At 49.6% G+C, this 19,327-nt stretch overlaps 1 protein-coding gene across 1 annotated transcript in view; it reads left to right on the top strand.

Moving 5' to 3' along the window:
- The first annotated feature begins 700 nt into the window (after positions 1–700).
- TMEM260 (transmembrane protein 260) overlaps positions 701–19,327 on the top strand; it is a 68,371-nt gene continuing 49,744 nt past the window's right edge. The window contains exons 1-3 of the mRNA XM_081861111.1: positions 701–831; positions 14,722–14,753; positions 15,571–15,722. Coding sequence (XP_081717237.1) covers positions 738–831; positions 14,722–14,753; positions 15,571–15,722 — 278 coding nt within the window. The 5' untranslated portion in view covers positions 701–737. The remainder of the gene's footprint in view (positions 832–14,721; positions 14,754–15,570; positions 15,723–19,327) is intronic.

Genomic DNA, 19,327 nt, shown 5'->3' with positions numbered 1-19,327 from the left:
TAGCTAGGGGTGATGGGAATTGTAATCCAACAGCATCTGGGGACCCACAGGTTGAGAAATAGATGATAGATAGATAGATAGATAGATAGATAGATAGATAGATAGATAGAGAAGATGATAGATCTGTATGACAAATAAGGAACATGGTGCCATGGACACAGAGGGATGGTGGGAGGAACCAGCTGGGGAACTCCTAAGGTAAGAAGGTTCAGAGTCTGGGAAATGGTGGTGGGACAATGATGAGTGGTCAGAGGCACAAGAAAGGAACTACAACAACAGCAACAGAACTGCGCACCAGGCGCAATTGGGAGCTTCATTTGCGCGTTCTCAGTAGTAAAGTGAGGCTTGCCCCGGCGTGACACGCGGGAAGGAGGTGCAAAGAAGGAGGACTGCCCTCGATGCGGCGATCTGGGGCCTCAAGGAACCCCTCAAGGAACTACACGCCTCCGCAAAGGCTCCCCATCTTAGCGACCTCGTTTCCCCGCAATCTCCCGGGTCCTCTCGTGCCTGCAGTACCGCTGCCCGCCGGGCGGGGGAGCGCGTCGCCGCAGCCAGGCCAGGCAAGCGGAGAGCGCTCCGGCGTGGGCGCAACCACCGCGAAGGGGGTGCAGGAAGCTTCCCTCCTCCGCGCCCTCGGGGAATGGAACAGGCCGGCGTTGGCCGCGCCCACAACCCGGAAGCCAGCAGGCGAGCGGGCGGCGAGAGCGGCTGGGTGCGCGCATGCGCGGCTCCGATCCATGGGGCCGCTGAGTGGGGCCGGCGCGGTGGGCGCGGGGGTGGCGGCCTTGTACGTGGCGGCCCTGCCCCTCTCCGTGCCCGGGGGAGACTCTGGTAACGTACCCGTCCCCCTCCTCCTATCCCCATGATGCACCGCGGGGCGAGGGGCGGGGCCCTCTCGGCAAAATCTGCATATATTTACATATTCTAATTTATGTTGATATGGAGCCTCCTTGGTTTGTGCGGGTTGTCCCCCCCCCCTTTCTCCTTCTCCCTCTATTTATTATGTATTACATATTTTATTATATATTTATTGGTTTCATAAAATTTATGCATCTCAACTTTGGAACTCCCTGCCTATTGAGGGCGCCAGCTAAAAATATTCCTCTTCAGACAAGCCTTGCTTACCCAGGTTCTTAGAAAGCGGAGGTGACCTTAATCTGTTTCAGTACTTTAGATTTGTAGGTTTAAAAACAGGGTTGTGATTTTCCCCACCGCACCCCACACTCAGTTATTGCTGCTTTACCTTTTAGTAACCCCCCCTTTTTTAATAAAAAAAAGCAGCGTATAAATTTTATGCAATAAAAATGTGAAAATTGTAGGTGGGGGGAAATACGCACCTCAGAGCGGTTTTACAAAAATATAAAGCAATAAAAGTATCACAAAAAACCAACAAATTAAATTCAATTAAAACGTGCAAAGTTAAAACTGCAATAGAATAGACTAAAAACTCATACACCTGGCATCGCTAAGTGGAGCTTTGCTTTTGCTGGGCAATGGTGGTTGCTCTCTCTTTCTATATATAATTGCATGGTTATTATTTTTATTATTTTAAGAAGACACTTTTGGGTTATTTCTTGCGACGGTCTCTTCCAATTCTACAATTCTATGATTCCAAGGTTCAGAAGAGATGGCGCTGTTGCTCAAGCGTTGGATATGGATTGGAGTTGACCCTGCCAGTTCAAAAACCCACCCTCTCTCTTCTTCTCAGCCTAGCCTACCTCAGAGGGTTGTTGTTGTGAGGACTTCAAATGGAACGACCCCCCCCCCAATACAGATGCCCAGAGAGGTCCCTCCATTGTTTCTTTGCACTTCAATAGTTGGCAGTTGGCAGTTGGCAGTGAGAGCTGGACCATAAAGAAGGCTGATCGCCTTCTTCTTTTTGATGCTTTTGAATTCTGGTGCTGGAGGAGACTCTTGAGAGTCCCATGGACTGCAAGAAGATCAGACCTCTCCATTCTTAAGGAAATCAGCCCTGAGTGCTCACTGGAAGGACAGATCCTGAAGCTGAGGCTCCAAGACTTTGGCCACCTCATGAGAAGAGAAGACTCCCTGGAAGACCCTGATGTTGGGAAAGATGGAGGGCACAAGGAGAAGGGGACAACAGAGGACGAGATGGTGGGACAGTGTTCTCGAAGCTACCAGCATGAGTCTGACCAAACTGTGGGAGGCAGTGGAAGACAGGAGTGCCTGGTGTGCTCTGGTCCATGGGGTCACGAAGAGTCAGACACAACTAGAAGAGTCAGACTAAATAACACAACAACATTTGGCAGTTGAACGTGTGTAATGGTAGCTCCTCCTCTGAAAAGCGTTGAGCTAAGCCGAGGTGAGTCGGCCATGGGCCACATTGTACACCCATCTCTAGATGTTGCAGCCATCATGCGCAGCGCATGCATGTTCAAAGCAGGCAGATTGCGCTGGCAAAGACTATAGCAAGTGACTGCGATGGGTTGAAGCTTTGACTTCTTGGACAGTAAGACAGGATGGCAGAATGCTGCATATTCAGACGTTTTGAAGAACAGTTAAATACATGGATTTTTCTTTACTTTCATAAAAATTATACATCGCTTGATTGTAAAAAACAAAAACCCCTCCAAAGCGTTTTACGAAAAAATAAAACAATTAAATCAAGAATTCTCAACCCTACTTTAAAGCGTTTTAAGGAGGTCACCATTACTGCTCATTTGGTAGGTTCGAAACTCACATCCACTGCATACATTTAAAGCACTTTATTATTATTATTATTATTATTATTATTATTATTATTATTATCATCATCACCTGACCTCCTGCTCTCAGAGTTGCAAGAAATTAAACATGTTAAAAACACTTTAAAACAGCTTGTTGTTGTTTAGTCGTTTAGTCGTGTCCGACTCTTTGTGACCCCATGAACCAGAGCACGCCAGGCACTCCTGTCTTCCACTGCCTCCCGCAGTTTGGGCAAACTCATGCTGGTAGCTTCGAGAACACTGTCCAACCACCTCGTCCTCTGTCGTCCCCTTCTCCTTGTGCCCTCCATCTTTCCCAACATCAGGGTCTTTTCCAGGGAGTCTTCTCTTCTCATGTGGTGGCCAATGTCTTGGAGCCTCAGCTTCAGGATCTGTCCTTCCAGTGAGCACTCAGGGCTGATCTCCTTAAGAATGGAGAGGTTTGATCTAGCAGTCCATGGGACTCTCAAGAGCAGCTTAGAGTCATGGAAATAGGGTGAGTTCTAAAATTATACACCTCACGTGTCATAAGCCGGAGTGAATTTATAAGGAAAGTGCCAGAAGCACGTCTGTGGGGAGGGAGTGCCGCAACTTTGCGGCTACCACAGAGAAGGCCCCGCGAGCTTCTAAAGGGCAGAGGAAAGCCACTCCTCAAGAAAGTCTCCCTGTGTAGCGCAGTGCCTGATGGACGTTTACAAAATTTGCATGGCGTGGAGAAATTGGATAGACAAAAGTTTTTCTCTTTTCATAGCACTAGAAGTTCTGGGCTTTCAACGAAGCTGGATGTTGGAAGATTAAGGGCAGATGAGAGAAAACCCTTCATGCAGGACATAGTTGAACTGTGGAACTCCCTTCCACAGTAGGCAGTGGGGCCACCAACTCAGATAGCTTGGATGATTAGAGTACAGGGGTCAGCAAACATTTTCAGCAGGGGGCCGGTCCACTGTCCCTCAGACCTTGTGGGGGGCCGGACTGTATTTTGCGGAAAAAAGAACAAATTCCTATGCCCCACAAATAACTCAGAGATGCATTTTAAATAAAAGCACACATTCTACTCATGTAAAAACACCAGGAAGGCCCCACAAATAACCAATAATCATAATAATAATAACAAATTTTATTTATACCCTGCCTTCCCCAGCCAAGACCGGGCTCAGGGCAGCTAACACCAGATATAAAACAATTGATTGAAATACAACTTAAAAAACAAGATTAAATTACAGCATTAAAATGCAGCCTCATTTCAGCAGAAACTCAAAAACTTTTTGGGGGGTGAAAACATCAAGTCTTCACCAAGGCTAACTATCCAGACTGGTCCTACGTGGGCCAGAAAAAAGTCAGGGAAGTACTCAAGTAGGAGTTCCCAGAGATGCATTTTAAATAAAAGGACACATTCTATTCATGTAAAAACACACTGATTCCCGGACCGTCCGCGGGCCGGATTTAGAAGGCGATTGGGCCTTAGGTTGCCTACCCATGGCATGATTAGACCTTCAGGGAGGAGAGAGCTTTCCATGGCCTCTAGCCATGATGACTGTGCTCTGCCTTCACTGTTGGAGACAGCAATGCTTATGGAATACCAGTCGCTGGAAACCGCAGGAGGGGAGAGGGCTCCTGTGTTCAAATCCTGATTTCGGTGGTCGGCCACTGTGAGCCTGCTGGAGTAGATGGGCCACTGGTCTGATCCAGCACATTCTTTCTTATGTCTTTATGGTTGCTTCTCATTGGGCCGTTGGGGGAAGTTCCCCGTGAAGGTATTTTGTGCTTCTGTACCAACATGGGTGACGCTGTGGTCTAAACCACTGAGCCTAGGGCTTGCCGATCAGAAGGTCGGCGGTTCGAATCCCCGCAACGGGGTGAGCTCCCGTTGTTTGGTCCCAGCTCCTGCCAGCCTAGCAGTTCGAAAGCTTGCCATTTGGCCTTTGTCGGTCAGGGTCCATGGTGCTCACACTTAGGGACTCCCTGTGGGAGTTATGAAGCTAGGCTAAGCTAGCTTGGCAGCTGAAGGAAATCTGTTCTGAAAGACAGTTCAGTGTGCACCATCCCTGGGAGCCAAAGATGCCCATCCGGCCTCAGGCTAAGGAGTAAAAACCACATGGAGAAACACAGGGAGCTGCCTCATAGCAAGCTAGACTCTTAGTCGGTCTAGCTCAATATAGTCTACATTGACAGACTGCCATTGACACCGGCAGTGGGTTTCCAGGACAGGGGTCTTCCCCATCCCTTCCTGGGCATGTTGGGGATTGAACCCGTGACCTTCTGCATGCAGAGCAGGTGCTCTGTCACTAAGCTCTGTCACCAGATTCCTAGGGATCTTCTGCTACTACTCTCAGGACTCATCTTCACTTTTGCTTGTCCATTCTTTGTAGGCACAGATGAGAGCGGTTTTCTGTTTGCCCCATTGTTTCCCCTGGGAAAACTTATTCTTTAGTGCTGAATCGGAGCAAACGTCTATCTGTGGAAAACCTGGTTGACGTTTGTGCCAGTTCAGAGGATTGGGTTTTCTGGGGGTGGGGAAGCAATGGGACAATCAGAAGTCTGCATGAGCCCTTGGTGTTTGCCCCTGCAGCCTCTCATCCCTCACCAGGCCCACTTCAATGTAACAGGATGACATCCTCTTATATGGAGGAGCTCTGTGGGTTAAACCACAGAGCCTAGGACTTGCCCATCAGAATCGCGGATCCCCGCAACGGGGTGAGCTCCCGTTGCTCGGTCCCTGCTCCTGCCAACCTAGCAGTTCAAAAGCATGTCAAAGTGCAAGTAGATAAATAGGTACCACTCCAGCAGAAAGGTAAACAGAGTTTCTGTTATGTTGTGGGTTGACATAGCAGACGACACAGCGATTTCTCCAAGTAGCTCTTTATTTCGTAAGCTGGAATAGAACTGACTGCAAACAGCTCAGCCGGCCTGCTTTTATAGGCAGCCGGCTGTCAACATTGTAACAACAACAGCCCAGAGTTCCCGCCTAAAATAACTGACGCGGACCTGAGGGAAAACTATCTACAGACCTGAGTGAAAACTATATACAGTATCCCCCTGCTGGCCCAGGGTGAAACTTCACTACATAACACCCCTCCCCACCGAGACAAGGCGTTAGTTACAATCGTAATGGTTTCCTTATATACAGCACTACGCGTAATGGTTCAATTAGGCACAAAAGCATATTGGTTACATTTCCCATACTTAGACCAACAGTGATACATGTCCAACAACATAGTCCTTTAAATAAGTTGGGCACTTGGGAACTCTGCCAGACCGCTGGGGACTGGTAGCCAAGTCCGGAGGGCCACACAGTTCTTGCTGAGGCTGTGGTGCGACCCTAGGTGGCGTTGGAACCAACTCCCCTGGATCCGCTGCTGTGGGTGGAGCCTCCGCAAGTGGAGTGGTCTGAGTCTGTGGTAAGTCTGGCAGACCCTCTGAAGCGGCTTGGTTCGGCTCCACGCTGGCAGTTTGCGAGGGAGGTGTAGGTGGGGCCTCGCCATCTGTACGTGTCTCTTCTGGAGCCGCAAACGCAGTTGGGGGCACCTCGGTAGTGTCCAAGTCCCCAACCCTGCGCCTAAGCTGGTCTATGTGCCGTCGCCACAAGCGTCCGTCTTCGAGTGCCACCTGGTACGAGCGAGGTCCAGTGACTCCCACTACTGTGGCTGGCACCCAAGGAATGTCCCCCACATAGTTCCGGGCAAAGACCTGGTTTCCTGGGACAAATGACCGTGGCGCGTTGACACAGCCTGGGGGTTCAGCCACGGCAAAGTCCGGGTGTAGCCGGTCGAGTGGTGACCTGAGGCGGCGGCCCATAAGCAGTTCAGCAGGACTCCTCCCTGTGGCCGCATGAGGGGTGATGTGTTGCACGAACAAGTATTCGGCGACCCGCTCATGCCAGTCTCCCCGGTCCAGGCGCGCCAGTGCCTCTTTTGCCGAGCGCACCATTCTTTCCGCTTGCCCGTTGCTGGATGGATGAAAGGGTGCCGTTAGGGCATGGTGGATGCCCAGTCCCAAAAGATACCGCTCAAACGTGCCTGGCGTGAACTGTGGTCCGTTGTCAGAGACAAGGACATCAGGACACCCATGCGTTGCAAACAGGCCTCGCAGCACCCGGATGACAGCTTCAGTAGTGGTGGAGGGCATCAGGGCGACCTCCAGCCATTTGGAATAGGCGTCCACCACTACCATAAAGGTCCGGCCGTGAAAGGGGCCAGCCAGATCAATGTGCACCCTCGACCAGGGTGTCTTTGGCGTCTCCCAGGTGTGTCCCTTAGCTGCCGGTGGTGCAGGCCTCGACTCTTGGCACGCTTGACAGGCGGACACCCAGGCAGTGATGGCATCGTCCATATTAGGCCACCAGACGTAACACCGAGCCAACGCCTTCATTTTGACAATTCCCGGGTGGCCAACGTGCAGAGCCTCCAGGACGCGCTGACGGAGTCCCTGGGGAATCACGACGCGGTCTCCCCACAGCAGACAGCCGCGATGAGCTGAGAGTTCATGTTGTCTGGTTGTGAAGGGCTGGAACTCCGATGCAAAAGGCCCTTGTGGCCACCCCCTCCACACCCAGTTGAGCACCCGGCTGATGGTGCGATCCTGGGCAGACGCGGAGGCCACAGTGGCAGCTGATACAGGCGCTGCCGGAAGATCCTCAATCAGAAGGAGCGATGAAGCTGGAGCCGGGTCTTCCACAAATGCTGGAAGAGGGCAACGGCTGAGGGCGTCGGCATGGCCCATCGATTTCCCCGGGCGATGGATGAGCCGGTAGTGGTAGGCAGCCAGGAAAACAGTCCATCGCAGCATGCGTGGCGAGAGGACCGGTGGAGTTGGACGATCACCGGCGAGGAGGCCCAGGAGTGGCTTGTGGTCAGTGATGAGGTCAAAAGTCCTGCCATAGAGGTATTCATGGAACCTCTTCACTCCAGCCACAAGTGCCAATGCCTCCTTGTCGAGCTGGCTGTAATTCCGTTCCGTCAGAGATAGTGTCCTGGAAAAGTAGGCGAGTGGTGCTTCTCTTCCATCTGGAAAACGGTGACTAAGGACAGCACCGATGCCAAAAGGTGAGGCGTCGCAGGCAAGGACCAGCGGCCTGGATTCACTGTACTGTACCAGCACACTGTCTGATGAAAGGAGAGCCTTAACCGCGTTGAAGGCCGCCGTCTCCCGATGACCCCAGGCCCAAGGCGTCTTTGTACTAAGGAGTCGGTGAAGAGGCTCAGCCACTGTGGCTTTGTGGGGCAGGAACATGTTATAAAAGTTCAGCAGCCCCAGGAATGCCTGCAACTCCGTCTTGTTCTTTGGGGTGGGGGCCTGCTGGATAGCGCGGATCTTGGATGTGGTCGGGTGAAGGCCGGAGGCATCGATAAGATAGCCCAGGAACTCTACCTGTGGAACGGCGATCTGGCACTTCTCCCTCTTTACCTTGAGCCCGGCCTCTTGGAACCTGGTCAGCACGGCACGGAGGCGCTCGAACAGCTGCTGGTGTGAGTCTGCAGACACCAAGACGTCATCAAAATATGGTACCACGCCCGGAAGCCCTTGCAGGAGACGCTCCATAAGGCTTTGGAACATGCCAGGAGCCACACTCACCCCGAACTGCAACCGGCGGCAACGGAATGCCCCCCGGTGGGTGACGATCGTCTGGGCTTCAGCAGTGGCATCATCGACTGGCAGTTGTTGATAGGCTTGGGCAAGGTCCAGCTTAGCGAAGACCTTACCCTCACCCAGGGAATGCAGCAGGTGTTGGACAACAGGAACCGGATAAGCGTGCTGCTGAAGTGCCTTGTTGATCGTGCACTTGTAGTCAGCGCAGATTCTCACCGACCCATCTGGCTTGACAGGCGTGACGATGGGGGTTTCCCACTTGGCGTGGTCAACCGGCTCCAAAACTCCTTGGGCGATCAGTTTGTCCAGTTGTTCGTCCACCTTAGCCTTGAGAGCAAAGGGAACCCGGCGTGGCTTTAGCTTGATGGGGGCGACTTGTGGATCAAGGCTAAAGGAGATGGGCGTACCTGTATATTGCCCCAAGGTGCCGTCAAAAACCTCGGCAAAGTCTTTGACCAGACCCTCAGTCTCTGCATTAGAGATGCAGTTGATGCCGGTGACTTCCAGGCCGAGGGCATCAAACCAGTCTAGCCCTAGGAGGCTTGGCCGCTGACCTTCGACCACCACCAACCGGAGCAGGCCCGAAAAATCCTTGAAGGCAATCCGGAACCGGCCAACGCCTACCACGGGAATGTCGTTTCCCTGGTAGTCTCTCAGGTGTACGCGGTGAGAGTCGAGTTGCCTTTTGGACACTCTGGGTACCAGTCTTTTGATGGTGCTCCACGACACGATGGACAGGGCAGACCCGGTGTCGATCTCCATGTCACATGGAGCTCCTTCAATGAGCACCGTGACGTTCAGCTTGCGTCGCGTAGGCGAGTCGGTTTGGCCAATCGTGGTTCCAGACGGGCAGCGGCAGTTGGTGAGAGCGAAACAACTTTCCTTGGCAGACTGGAGTGAAGGCTTGGACTTGCGAGTCGATGAAGGGGGGGTGTCAGACGGAGCCGATCGGCAGACCTTAGCGATGTGGCCCCTTCTGGAACACTTCCTACAGATGGCGTCTCTGAATCGACACTTGGCACGGGAATGGTTGCCTCCGCAGCCGGCACATTCCGGTTGGCCCTTGGACTTCTGTTGGAACTTCCTGTACTCCCGCTTTGTCTGGTGCACGTCATCGCCTTCACTGGAGGATGCCTCATCACTGCTGGCCTCTTCATGATGCACCGGAACTGGCTCCCTAGCAAGACGCAGGCTGCTGCACTTGCGGATCTCCTGGGCGGAGCGTTCAGCAGCTTCTGAGGCCACAGCCTCCTCAATGGCTTTCTGCAGCGTGAGGTCTGGCTTGGCGAGGAGACGCCGTTGCAGATGGATGTCCCGGACCCCGCAGACGATTCGATCCATCAGGGCATCGTCTAAGTCTCGGAACTCACAGTGCATTGCAGCCTGTCGCAGGGCGGTGGTGTAGTTGTTGATTGACTCCCCCTCTGCCTGGTTCCGGTGGTAGAACGCATGGCGGGCAGCAATCTTGGACGGCTTTGGTGCGTAGTGGTTGCGGAGCTTCTCTTGGATCGTGTCCCATGGTGTTGCCTGGACTGCTTCGGGCGCAACCAATGCTCGGGCCGTCTCAAACACCTCAGGTCCACAGAGGCTGAGGAATAGGCCCCGCTTACGATCCTTTGATACTGCTGTCAGCTCGTTGGCTTGGAGGTAGCAGTCGAACCGAGCGAGGTAGGAATCCCATGATTCAGAGGCTGGCGCAAACGGCGGTAGAGGCACAAGTGAAGCCATGATTCCGATGCCGGCGTGAAGGGCGATGGATGGAACACAGTGCTCTAGCCAGAACAGTCAGCTCTGAATTGGTTCTGTCCAGTGATTTCGCTCAGTGATTTCGCTCTGTGATTCAGCTCAGTGATTCAGCTCAGTTCAGAGGCTGGCCGCATCTGGCTGTGCTCTGATGTCCATCCATCCCACCTTCGTCGCCAGAGTTATGTTGTGGGTTGACATAGCAGACGACACAGCGATTTCTCCAAGTAGCTCTTTATTTCGTAAGCTGGAATAGAACTGACTGCAAACAGCTCAGCCGGCCTGCTTTTATAGGCAGCCGGCTGTCAACATTGTAACAACAACAGCCCAGAGTTCCCGCCTAAAATAACTGACGCGGACCTGAGGGAAAACTATCTACAGACCTGAGTGAAAACTATATACAGTATCCCCCTGCTGGCCCAGGGTGAAACTTCACTGCATAACAGTTTCCGTGCGCTGCTCTGGTTCTCCAGAAGCGGCGTAGTCATGCTGGCCACATGACCCGGAAGCTGTCTGCGGACAAACGCCGGCTCCCTTGGCCTATAGAACGAGATGAGCACGCAACCCCAGAGTCATCCGTGACTAGACCTAATGGTCAGGGGTCCCTTTACCTTTACCTTAAATCTGACCTTGGGATTCAACTAAGCCGGCTGATACCCACTCCTTTGCAGCAATACTGACCTTGCATGCCATGGGATAGGAGAAGTGGGTATTGGAAAAAAGGAGCTGCTCTCTGTTTTGTGCATTCTGCACATCACTGAGGCATTGCCAAGTGGCAGCTGTGTGGATTTCCTGGAAAAGTTTGAATCAGATTCCCGCCCCCCCACCCCCGGTACATCAGAAATTTTTCAGTTTGCACCATGAAAATTCTCCGCTTAATCAGAGAGTGGTAATAGTTTAGCATGTTTGCTTCGCTCATGCTTAGTAAACAAAGAAATTTTGAAACTGCTCAGATTGCCTAATGCTATATTTGCAAGTGCCAGCCACTCATCTGTCAGGGTTGTTACTGGGACTGTGCAAACGTCAGTCTCCCTTAGCAGAACTTTGCTCCTCCCTGGTCCTTTCCACTGCTGTACCGTGCTAAGCTAAACCAAGGTTTGTCTCAGAGTGTCATCCGAACCAGGATTTATGGTTTGGCTCTCTCCTCCCTAACCAGATAACAAGTTTATAGCTTAAGTGGTGCCTTTATAGGATTGCAGTTTAGGCTGCTGAGATACTTTAGCGTTATGTCGCTGTTGCAGAGTGTGGATTCGGCAAATACTGAAAATATAATTTGCAATTGTTTTTCTCAGTTCAGTCCCGCCCTGAAAATGCAGTTGCACTCTACAGTAGCAACGTTTTGTGATTTGCACGTACAGTACAAGCAAGATGGAGTGGTATTTTAAGCAAATTGTCCCCCAAGTATAGAAATGTATGACAGACAAACAGCCAGTGTGGTGTAGTGGTTAAGAGCGGTAGACTCGTAATCTGGTGAACCAGGTTCGCATGTCCGCTCCTCCATATGCAGCTGCTGGGTGACCTTCGGCCAGTCACACTTCTCTGAAGTCTCTCAGCCTCACTCACCTCACAGAGTGTTTGTTGTGGGGGAGGAAGGGAAAGGAGATTGTTAGCCGCTTTGAGACTCCTTCGGGTAGTGATAAAGCGGGATATCAAATCCAAACTCTTCTCTTCCCTTCTCTCTCAGGTAGTCTTGCCTGGAATATATTGGGAATCCAATAAGATCAGAAATTAGTCCTAAGAGAGATTGTTGCTTGGCCCCATGGCGTTTGAGTTGTGGGGTCCTGAAAATTAGTCCATTCTGCCCCCTATGCTGTTCAACATCTATAGGAACCCCTTGGGAGCTGTCATTTGGGGATTTGGAGCATGATGTCATCTGTATTCTGTGGACAAGCAGCTGTTATCTCTTCATTCCCTCTGAATCAGGAGAGGCTGTGAAGGCGTTAGACCAGTCCCTGGAAGCAGTGGGGAGCTGTGAGTGGCTGATTCCCATGTCTGGAAATAAAGTATTAGGTGTGTTCTGGGAGGGTCTGCACAGATCCGGGAGTATTCTGCACCAGACACTCTCATGTCTCGCCAGAGTGGTGCATGCTCTGGTTATCTCCTGCTTGGACTACTGCAATGCGCTCTGCGTGGGGCTACCTTTGAAGGTGACCCAGAAACTACAACTAATCCAGAATGCGGCAGCTGGACTGGTGACTGGGAGTGGCTGCTCAGATCACATAACACCGGTCCTGAAAGACCTATATTGGCTCCCAGTACGTTTCCAGGCAGAATTCAAAGTGTTGGTGTTGACCTTTAAAGCCCTAAACAGCCTCGGTCCAGTATACCTGAAGGAACGTCTCCACCCCCATTGTTCTTCCCGGACACTGAGGTCCAGCGCCGAGGGCCTTCTGGCAGTTCCCTCACTGCGAGAAGGGAAGTTCCAGGGAAACAGGCGGAGGGCCTTCTCGGTAGTGGCCCCCGCCCTGTGGAACTCCCTCCCACCAGATGTCAAGCAAATACTGTAAACAACTATCTGACTTTTAGAAGATATCTGAAGGCAGCTCTCTTTTAGGAAGTTTGTAATGTTTGATGTTTTATTGTATTTTTAGTATTTTGTTGGAAGCCGCCCAGAGTGACTGGGGAAACCCAGCCAGATGGGTGGGATATTAATAATAATAATATATTTGTTTGTTTGTTTATTATTATTTGGTGTCTGTGGCCAGGAGTATTTATGCCCAGCTTAGGCCGGTTTGCCAGCTGTGGATGCCCCTGGACTGGGATAGCGTGACCTCAGTTGCCCATGCCGCAGTGACCTCCAACTTAGACTACTGCAGTGTGCTCTTTATGGGGTTGCCCTTGAAGCTGGTCCAGACGCTGCAGCTCTGCACTGGCTGCCAGTGAGCTACTGAGCCCAAGGTGTCAGTGCTACAGTAAAAAGCCCTAAATAGTGTGAGACTCAAGTACCTAAAATAGCGACTTTCCCAGTAACAACCACCTTGGTCCCTACAGTTGGCCAGGGGAGACCCAGTGGTGGTGCTGTCTCCTGCTACTGCCCAGTTGGCATTGACCCATGGCAGGGCCTTCTCGGTGGTGGCTCCATGTTTGTTCCCTGCCCTCCCCAGTGAGCTGCATCTGTCTCCCTCATTATTGGTTCCCAGCGGAAATTTATAAAGGCATCCTTGCTTACCCAGGCATTTGATGGCTGGTAGATACTGGCCCTGGCAAGTTTGAAATTCGCCACTGCTTTTAACATTCTTGGTGCTTTTTAAGTGCCTTTAAACCTTTCAAGTTACAGATGGGTAGCCGTGTTGGTCTGCCATAGTCAAAACAAAATAAAAAAATTCCTTCCAGTAGCACCTTAAAGACCAACTAAGTTAGTTCTAGGTATGAGCTTTATCTGAAGAAGTGTGCATGCACACGAAAGCTCATACCTAGAACTAACTTAGTTGGTCTTTAAGGTGCTACTGGAAGGAATTTTTTTATTTTGTTTAAACCTTTCAAGTTAGCTTTTATTTTATTTTAAACTGTATGGTTTTATAAATAGCTGGCTTGATTCCCTCCAGTTACCGTTGGACTCCATGGGTTTCATTCAACGTAGCACGAAGCAAAAATGCCATCAGTGCTAGGATTGGTATCCATTTCACAGCCAGTTAGCTCGATAAGTAGATAATCTGATTTCTTGCCGCTCTTCCCAGTAAGGTCCCAGGGCGGTTTGCAACATTTTTTTTTATTAAAAAAGTTAAGATTGGTTTACAACAAATGACAGTCGAGAGAGCCCAGGGTTGGTCCTAAAACGTATCTCATGTTTCAGAAGCCATGGTACAGGTGTGTCTTCAGGCATATGATGAAAACCACCTAAATAATATGTCAGGTGCACCTCCAAATATTTATTGGTGCTGGGCCGATGGGAATGCCTTGCTTTGGACTCTCGTGTTTAATTCAGACCTGCCCAAAAGTACTATCCTTCTTACAGTAATGTGAAACAGATTTGGCTAATGCCATCTGACATACCTTACAGTGCATCTGATCCCACGTACAGTGCTTTGAAGATGCCGCTGGCCGAACGAACATTCTTGACACCACTCTTTTCTTTCATTTTTTAAAAAGAAATTGCAAAAAAGGTGGAAAAATAATTCAGAACAGGGCTTTTCGTACACAATAAACTGAGGCCAAATATAATGGCAGCGCAGCAGAGAATTCACAAGTCCCTTGGGAATACACTGCCACAGGTATATGGCCATGCTAGCGCGGTCTCCCTGCTCCAAAATGTGAAGCTGCAGATATTTTGGGAGACAAGGAACGATATCGGCAAATCGGTATTGAGCCGAGCTGCTGTGGAAATGCAGTTTGCATGGTTATTTCACATCCCCTCCTGCAATAGTGTTTGCGTAACCCGAATATTTCTATTATTATTATTATTATTATTATTATTATTATTATTATTATTATTACAATGCACCTTCATTTATCTGCTGATAGAAGTGCCGAGAAAAAAAACACGCAACAAAAGATGTTTTGTGCAACGACATCAGTGGGGGAAGAAAATATTCTTGGAAAAATTTCATGCTGTTAAATCTCTACAGATTTACACTTTTATCCAGTCAAATTAATGCAAAACCCCCAACGCAAGGGTTTGGATTTTCAAAACTTGGGAGGAGTGTCGTTCCCTAATAGTAATTATTGGTTTTACATTATTTTTTCACAGGGGAGCTGATCACAGCCGCCTATGAGCTTGGAGTAAGTATTAGTTTTATTGTTTAATCAATGCTCTCATTAACAGTTTTAGGAATTAAGGAAGTTTAATTAAGCATGGAGTTAAAGTAGATTAATTTATTTTCAAACCACAGTTTTTGCTAACTTATAAGTACAGCACGCGACAATTTACTCCCAAGTTTTAAATCCAATTAAACTAAATTATAAAGCAAAGGCTTTACTGTATATACAGTAGTTGGCTTATTATCAACCCAAATTTTGTATAAGCTGGGGAGAATAAAATAAATCGGGTTAACAATTTTAATAAGTTTTGTTATTTAATAAACTTTTATTACGGCGTGTGATCCCCTTTAGGCGAGACCTTAGGACTGTCATCGTGGTGGTAATCCGATAGCAGTGTGGTCTTTCAGCTTGCTAACCAATAAAATAGTTCAGAATCTGTTCTTTCTCTCTATTTTGGTCGAATCGTATGTGTGCATGTACATATATTTGGAATCCCAGCCTTTTGAATGACCCTAATATATTATGAACCCAAACTTCAAGCCATTTAAAGGACAATGGCGACGAGTCCCACCGCATCTCTTAAGTGGTGCATTCATCTCCTTGATGAGTGTAGCAAATCCACTAAGGCAAATATTCCTGCAAAGTTTAGAATCGGCACTTTAGAGAGACAAGATGAGATGAGAAGGGGTGGGGGAGAAAATCTGCTTTTTTAAAAAAAGGGACTGTGCTTTGACTTGCGTGTTTATTATGAGGCAGATAAGGCACTTATTTCTCCATCAGACAGCCCTTGTGTGACATCTTCACTGCAAAGCCTTCTCTGTTTGTTTTCCCCTCCTAGGTTGCTCACCCCCCAGGCTATCCTCTCTTCACTCTTTTGGCTAAACTGGCAATTGAGCTGCTCCCTTTCGGCTCGGTCGCTTTCCGCGTGAACCTGCTCTGCGCTGTGCTCGGAGCCGCCGCAGCGCCGTTTTTCTTTTACACCGTGGCCAGGTAAAGTAGATGCTGCTGGTATATATTTCCCCCCCTGCTTTTCCGGGATCTGCAGTTACTGGATAGGATCTTTTAATTGTGGAGATGAGCTCCTCCCTGACACAAAAGCAGCGGCGGCTGCGGCAGTGGCTGCTGTCCGTGACAGGCTGTGCATGCAGAACCGAACAAAATTTTCCGGGCGATGGCAGGCCTTGACAGGACATGACGCTAGCTCTGTGTGAGTCCAAGGGAGGACTCCTCACCCCCCCCTCGCCCTCGCCTCACTTGCTTTCCTGGAGCGGCTAACGGCTTCTGAAACACCGAAGGAGTTTCAAGAACAGTTTGTAACATGGGTGTTTTGCGGATTCAGTTTTGGGAAAGCGGTGGGGACAGGGGACGTCGGAAATTGTGCATGGTTAGCGCAGGCCCCTTGCATGAGTCTAAGCTGGCCTTTGGATCCCAAGCTCAGTTGATTGTGGAAAGAACTACAGAGCACCAGAGAACTAACTCCACTCTGCCCTGATGCATCTCGGCTCTCGGCTCCATTCCAGAAGCGGAAGCTGGTGGATGCTTCCTCGTGGAAGCTGCCTGCTTGGGGTTACGGAACAAACCAGACACTTTGGGAAATGGAAATCCACCGTATCAGTAGGGCTGGGCAATCTGTTGACACAGAGCTTTCCAAACGATGCGTCGCGACACGTCTGTGTGTCGGCTGCAGTGTGTAGCTATGTCGTGCAAACGCTCCCTGCGCTCCCCCAGGGCTGGAAAGGGAGCGAGCGGCCCGGTGGTTTGCTAGCAAGACTGAATTGCTGTGCCACGAAAGGGCGCGTGTCTAAAAAGTGTGTCACCAGCACGCAAGGTTTGGGAAGCTCTGTATTGATATATCGTCCCTAAACCGGTTTTTGAAGTCCATATCGTGATAGAGATTTCATCGTTCTGGACCCGGCAAGATATCGCGAATCATGATGGGCATTCATTTTTGACCTGGCTGTATATTGTGAACTGTGGTGTGTGGGTGTGTCTGCCACGCAGAAATCACAATGTAGGAAAAACCGTGACGCCCGCCGATGCCTCTGCGTAGCTCCATCCTTATTTTAGACACTGTGATATATCGCGGTGTTTAGCTGATGATATATCGTGATGTTGGAAACTGGATATCGCCCAGCCCATGTATCAGCAGGGCAAAGTGTGCCATGCAGATTGTACAGCTTTTGCACTCATCCTGGTTGCCACTCTCGCCTGTGGGGAAATGGGTTATACTAGGCAGAGGACCCATTGCCTGAATTTGGAGTCCCTGCACTCGGACTGCTTCTCCGTGGCGTGTTCCATTTGCCTAAGCAGAGCTGGCACTGCCTGCCTATGAAGGAGGGGAGTCTTTGGGGGCTGGCAGAGCTCAGCATGCGCCCTGGATGTGCATTTAGCCGAGGCATGTGCATGTGCTGGCCCCACAAATCCCCAAGCATAAAGCATTTCGTTTTCAAAAATCCCTGCAAGAGCGTACCCCGGACTGAATTTCTGGGGGCGTTGGGGCATGATCTTAGGAACATAGGATGCTGCCTTCTGCTGAGTCCATCTAGCTTAGTATTGTCAACACTGGCTGGCAGCAGCTCTCCAGCATTTCAGGCAGGGAGTCTCTGTCAGTCCTACCTGTAGAAGCCTGGGGATGAACCTGGGACCTTCTGAATGCAAAGCAGATGTTTTGCCTCTGAGCTACGGCCTTTTCTCCCCGATTTTAGAAGTAAGCAGCTGATCTAGTTATTAATCTTGTATCCCCTTCTTTCCCCTCTCAATTTCCTGCTTGTTTCTGCCTCCCTCCCTTCTATACCCACTTCCTCTCTCTCCCTTTCTCTTAACCTTATTGTAGGTTCGTAGTCATATCCTTAGTGGGAAAACGTCATTCATAAATTGCCTTCTAAAACAATAATAATATCTGCAATCAATCTAAATTAATTGGGATACATTCCGTGAACTGTTTTGCTTTAAACAAACGGCGCACACAAGGAAATATCTGCTATATACTAAAAGCCCTTCCCTCCTTTGGTTTAGCAGCACAACTCTACATTAAAGTCAAAAACAACATTCAGCTCGATCGTCACGGCTGCCGAATTTTCAGTATCCACCCCAGTGCTTGCTGCAAACTGCTAATTGATTCATCTGGCTACAGTTTATATAATTTAAATTTTGTATCGGGCCTTGGAGTCTTCACAAAGTTAAAAACACAGGCACATACAACACCCCCCCCCCCCCGCCGGAAAAAACCCAACTAATTTATTTCTAAAGAGTGGCAACATTGTTCAGTCTCGTTGATGCTGATCAGGTTTATCTAACCAGAAGTAACAATGTTTGTCATTACAAAAAGACACAGATGTCTTTTTTTTAATAAGTTAACAATACATGCATCAACTGTACTGGCAAACTTTTAATTGCTAGCGTTACGAAGGGAAAGCAGCTGCCTGCTGATGGCTTCATTTGTGTTATTCCACCTGTGTGTACAGTACAGTGACTTGGAATACTGTACTGACCAAATAATATTGAGATGCAGCTTGGATTAGCAGGGGCCGCAGTGGCAATGGGAGATCATCAGTTGGAAGTGTGTGTGTGTGTGTCGGGAAATTTTCAGGTTATACCGACTTACAAGAAAATATGAACAGTCTCCCCCCCCTTTTTTTTTGCATTGCAGGATTCTCTGCTTCTAACCATGTGCAAAAGAGAAAGAATTTTGGGTTGGCCTGGCTTGGTTATTCGTTAAATTTATACCCCTGTCCTTCCTTCCAAAGGAGCCCAGGGTGGCAGCTGCTACAGTAATTCAAAAATACATTTAAATAATGGTACTACATTAGCTCCCCCCCCCCCATCTTTCTGTATCCTAACTCACAGGTGAGAAATGGTATTTTGGACCATTTCTTTTTGGGCCGGCTTTGGCCAGCCCAGTGGCCTCCAGAGAGTTCGGACTGCGCTGGCTGTGCTCTCAGGGGCTCACAGGAGTTTATATTAATTGTTTCAGTCTCAGGGTGACTCAAGAAGATAACATACAAACTGATAAAATCGCCGAGAAGCCAGAAGTGTAACCAACGACGTACAACGCACAGTTCTCCAAATTCTCAGCCAACAACACAGTAAGAACAAGCCTTACCTGGCTCTGCTCAAAGATGACCACAGCTGTAGAGGCTTGCTCAGGGGTAGGCAACCTAAGGCCCGTGGGCCGGGTGCAGCCCAATCGCCTTCTAAATCTGGCCTGCGGACAGTCTGGGAATCGGCGTGTTTTTCCATGAGTAGAATGTGTCCTTTTATTTAAAATGCATCTCTGGGTTATTTGTGGGGCCCGCTTGGTGTTTTTACAGGGGTAGAATGTGTGCTTTTATTGAAAATGCATCTCTGGCTTATCTGTGGGGCATAGGAATTCGTTCCCGCCCCCCCCCCAAATATAGTCCGCCCCCCCGCAAGGTCTGAGGGATGGTGGACCGGCCAACAGCTGAAAAAGGTTGCTGACCCCTGGGCTAGCTTAACCATAGAAGGCCTGGGCGGATGGAAGTTTTTTGCCTGGCTGTCACTAAAAGCTGTCACTGGTGATGCCAGCTATGTTCTGCTAGAGAGGATTCCAGAATCTGGGAGGAGGAGGAGGAGTT

Source organism: Podarcis erhardii (genome assembly GCF_964252035.2).
Source record: "Podarcis erhardii genome assembly, chromosome: 1".
NCBI classification, from domain to species: domain Eukaryota; kingdom Metazoa; phylum Chordata; class Lepidosauria; order Squamata; family Lacertidae; genus Podarcis; species Podarcis erhardii.
This window is presented reverse-complemented; position numbering and strand designations above follow the sequence as displayed.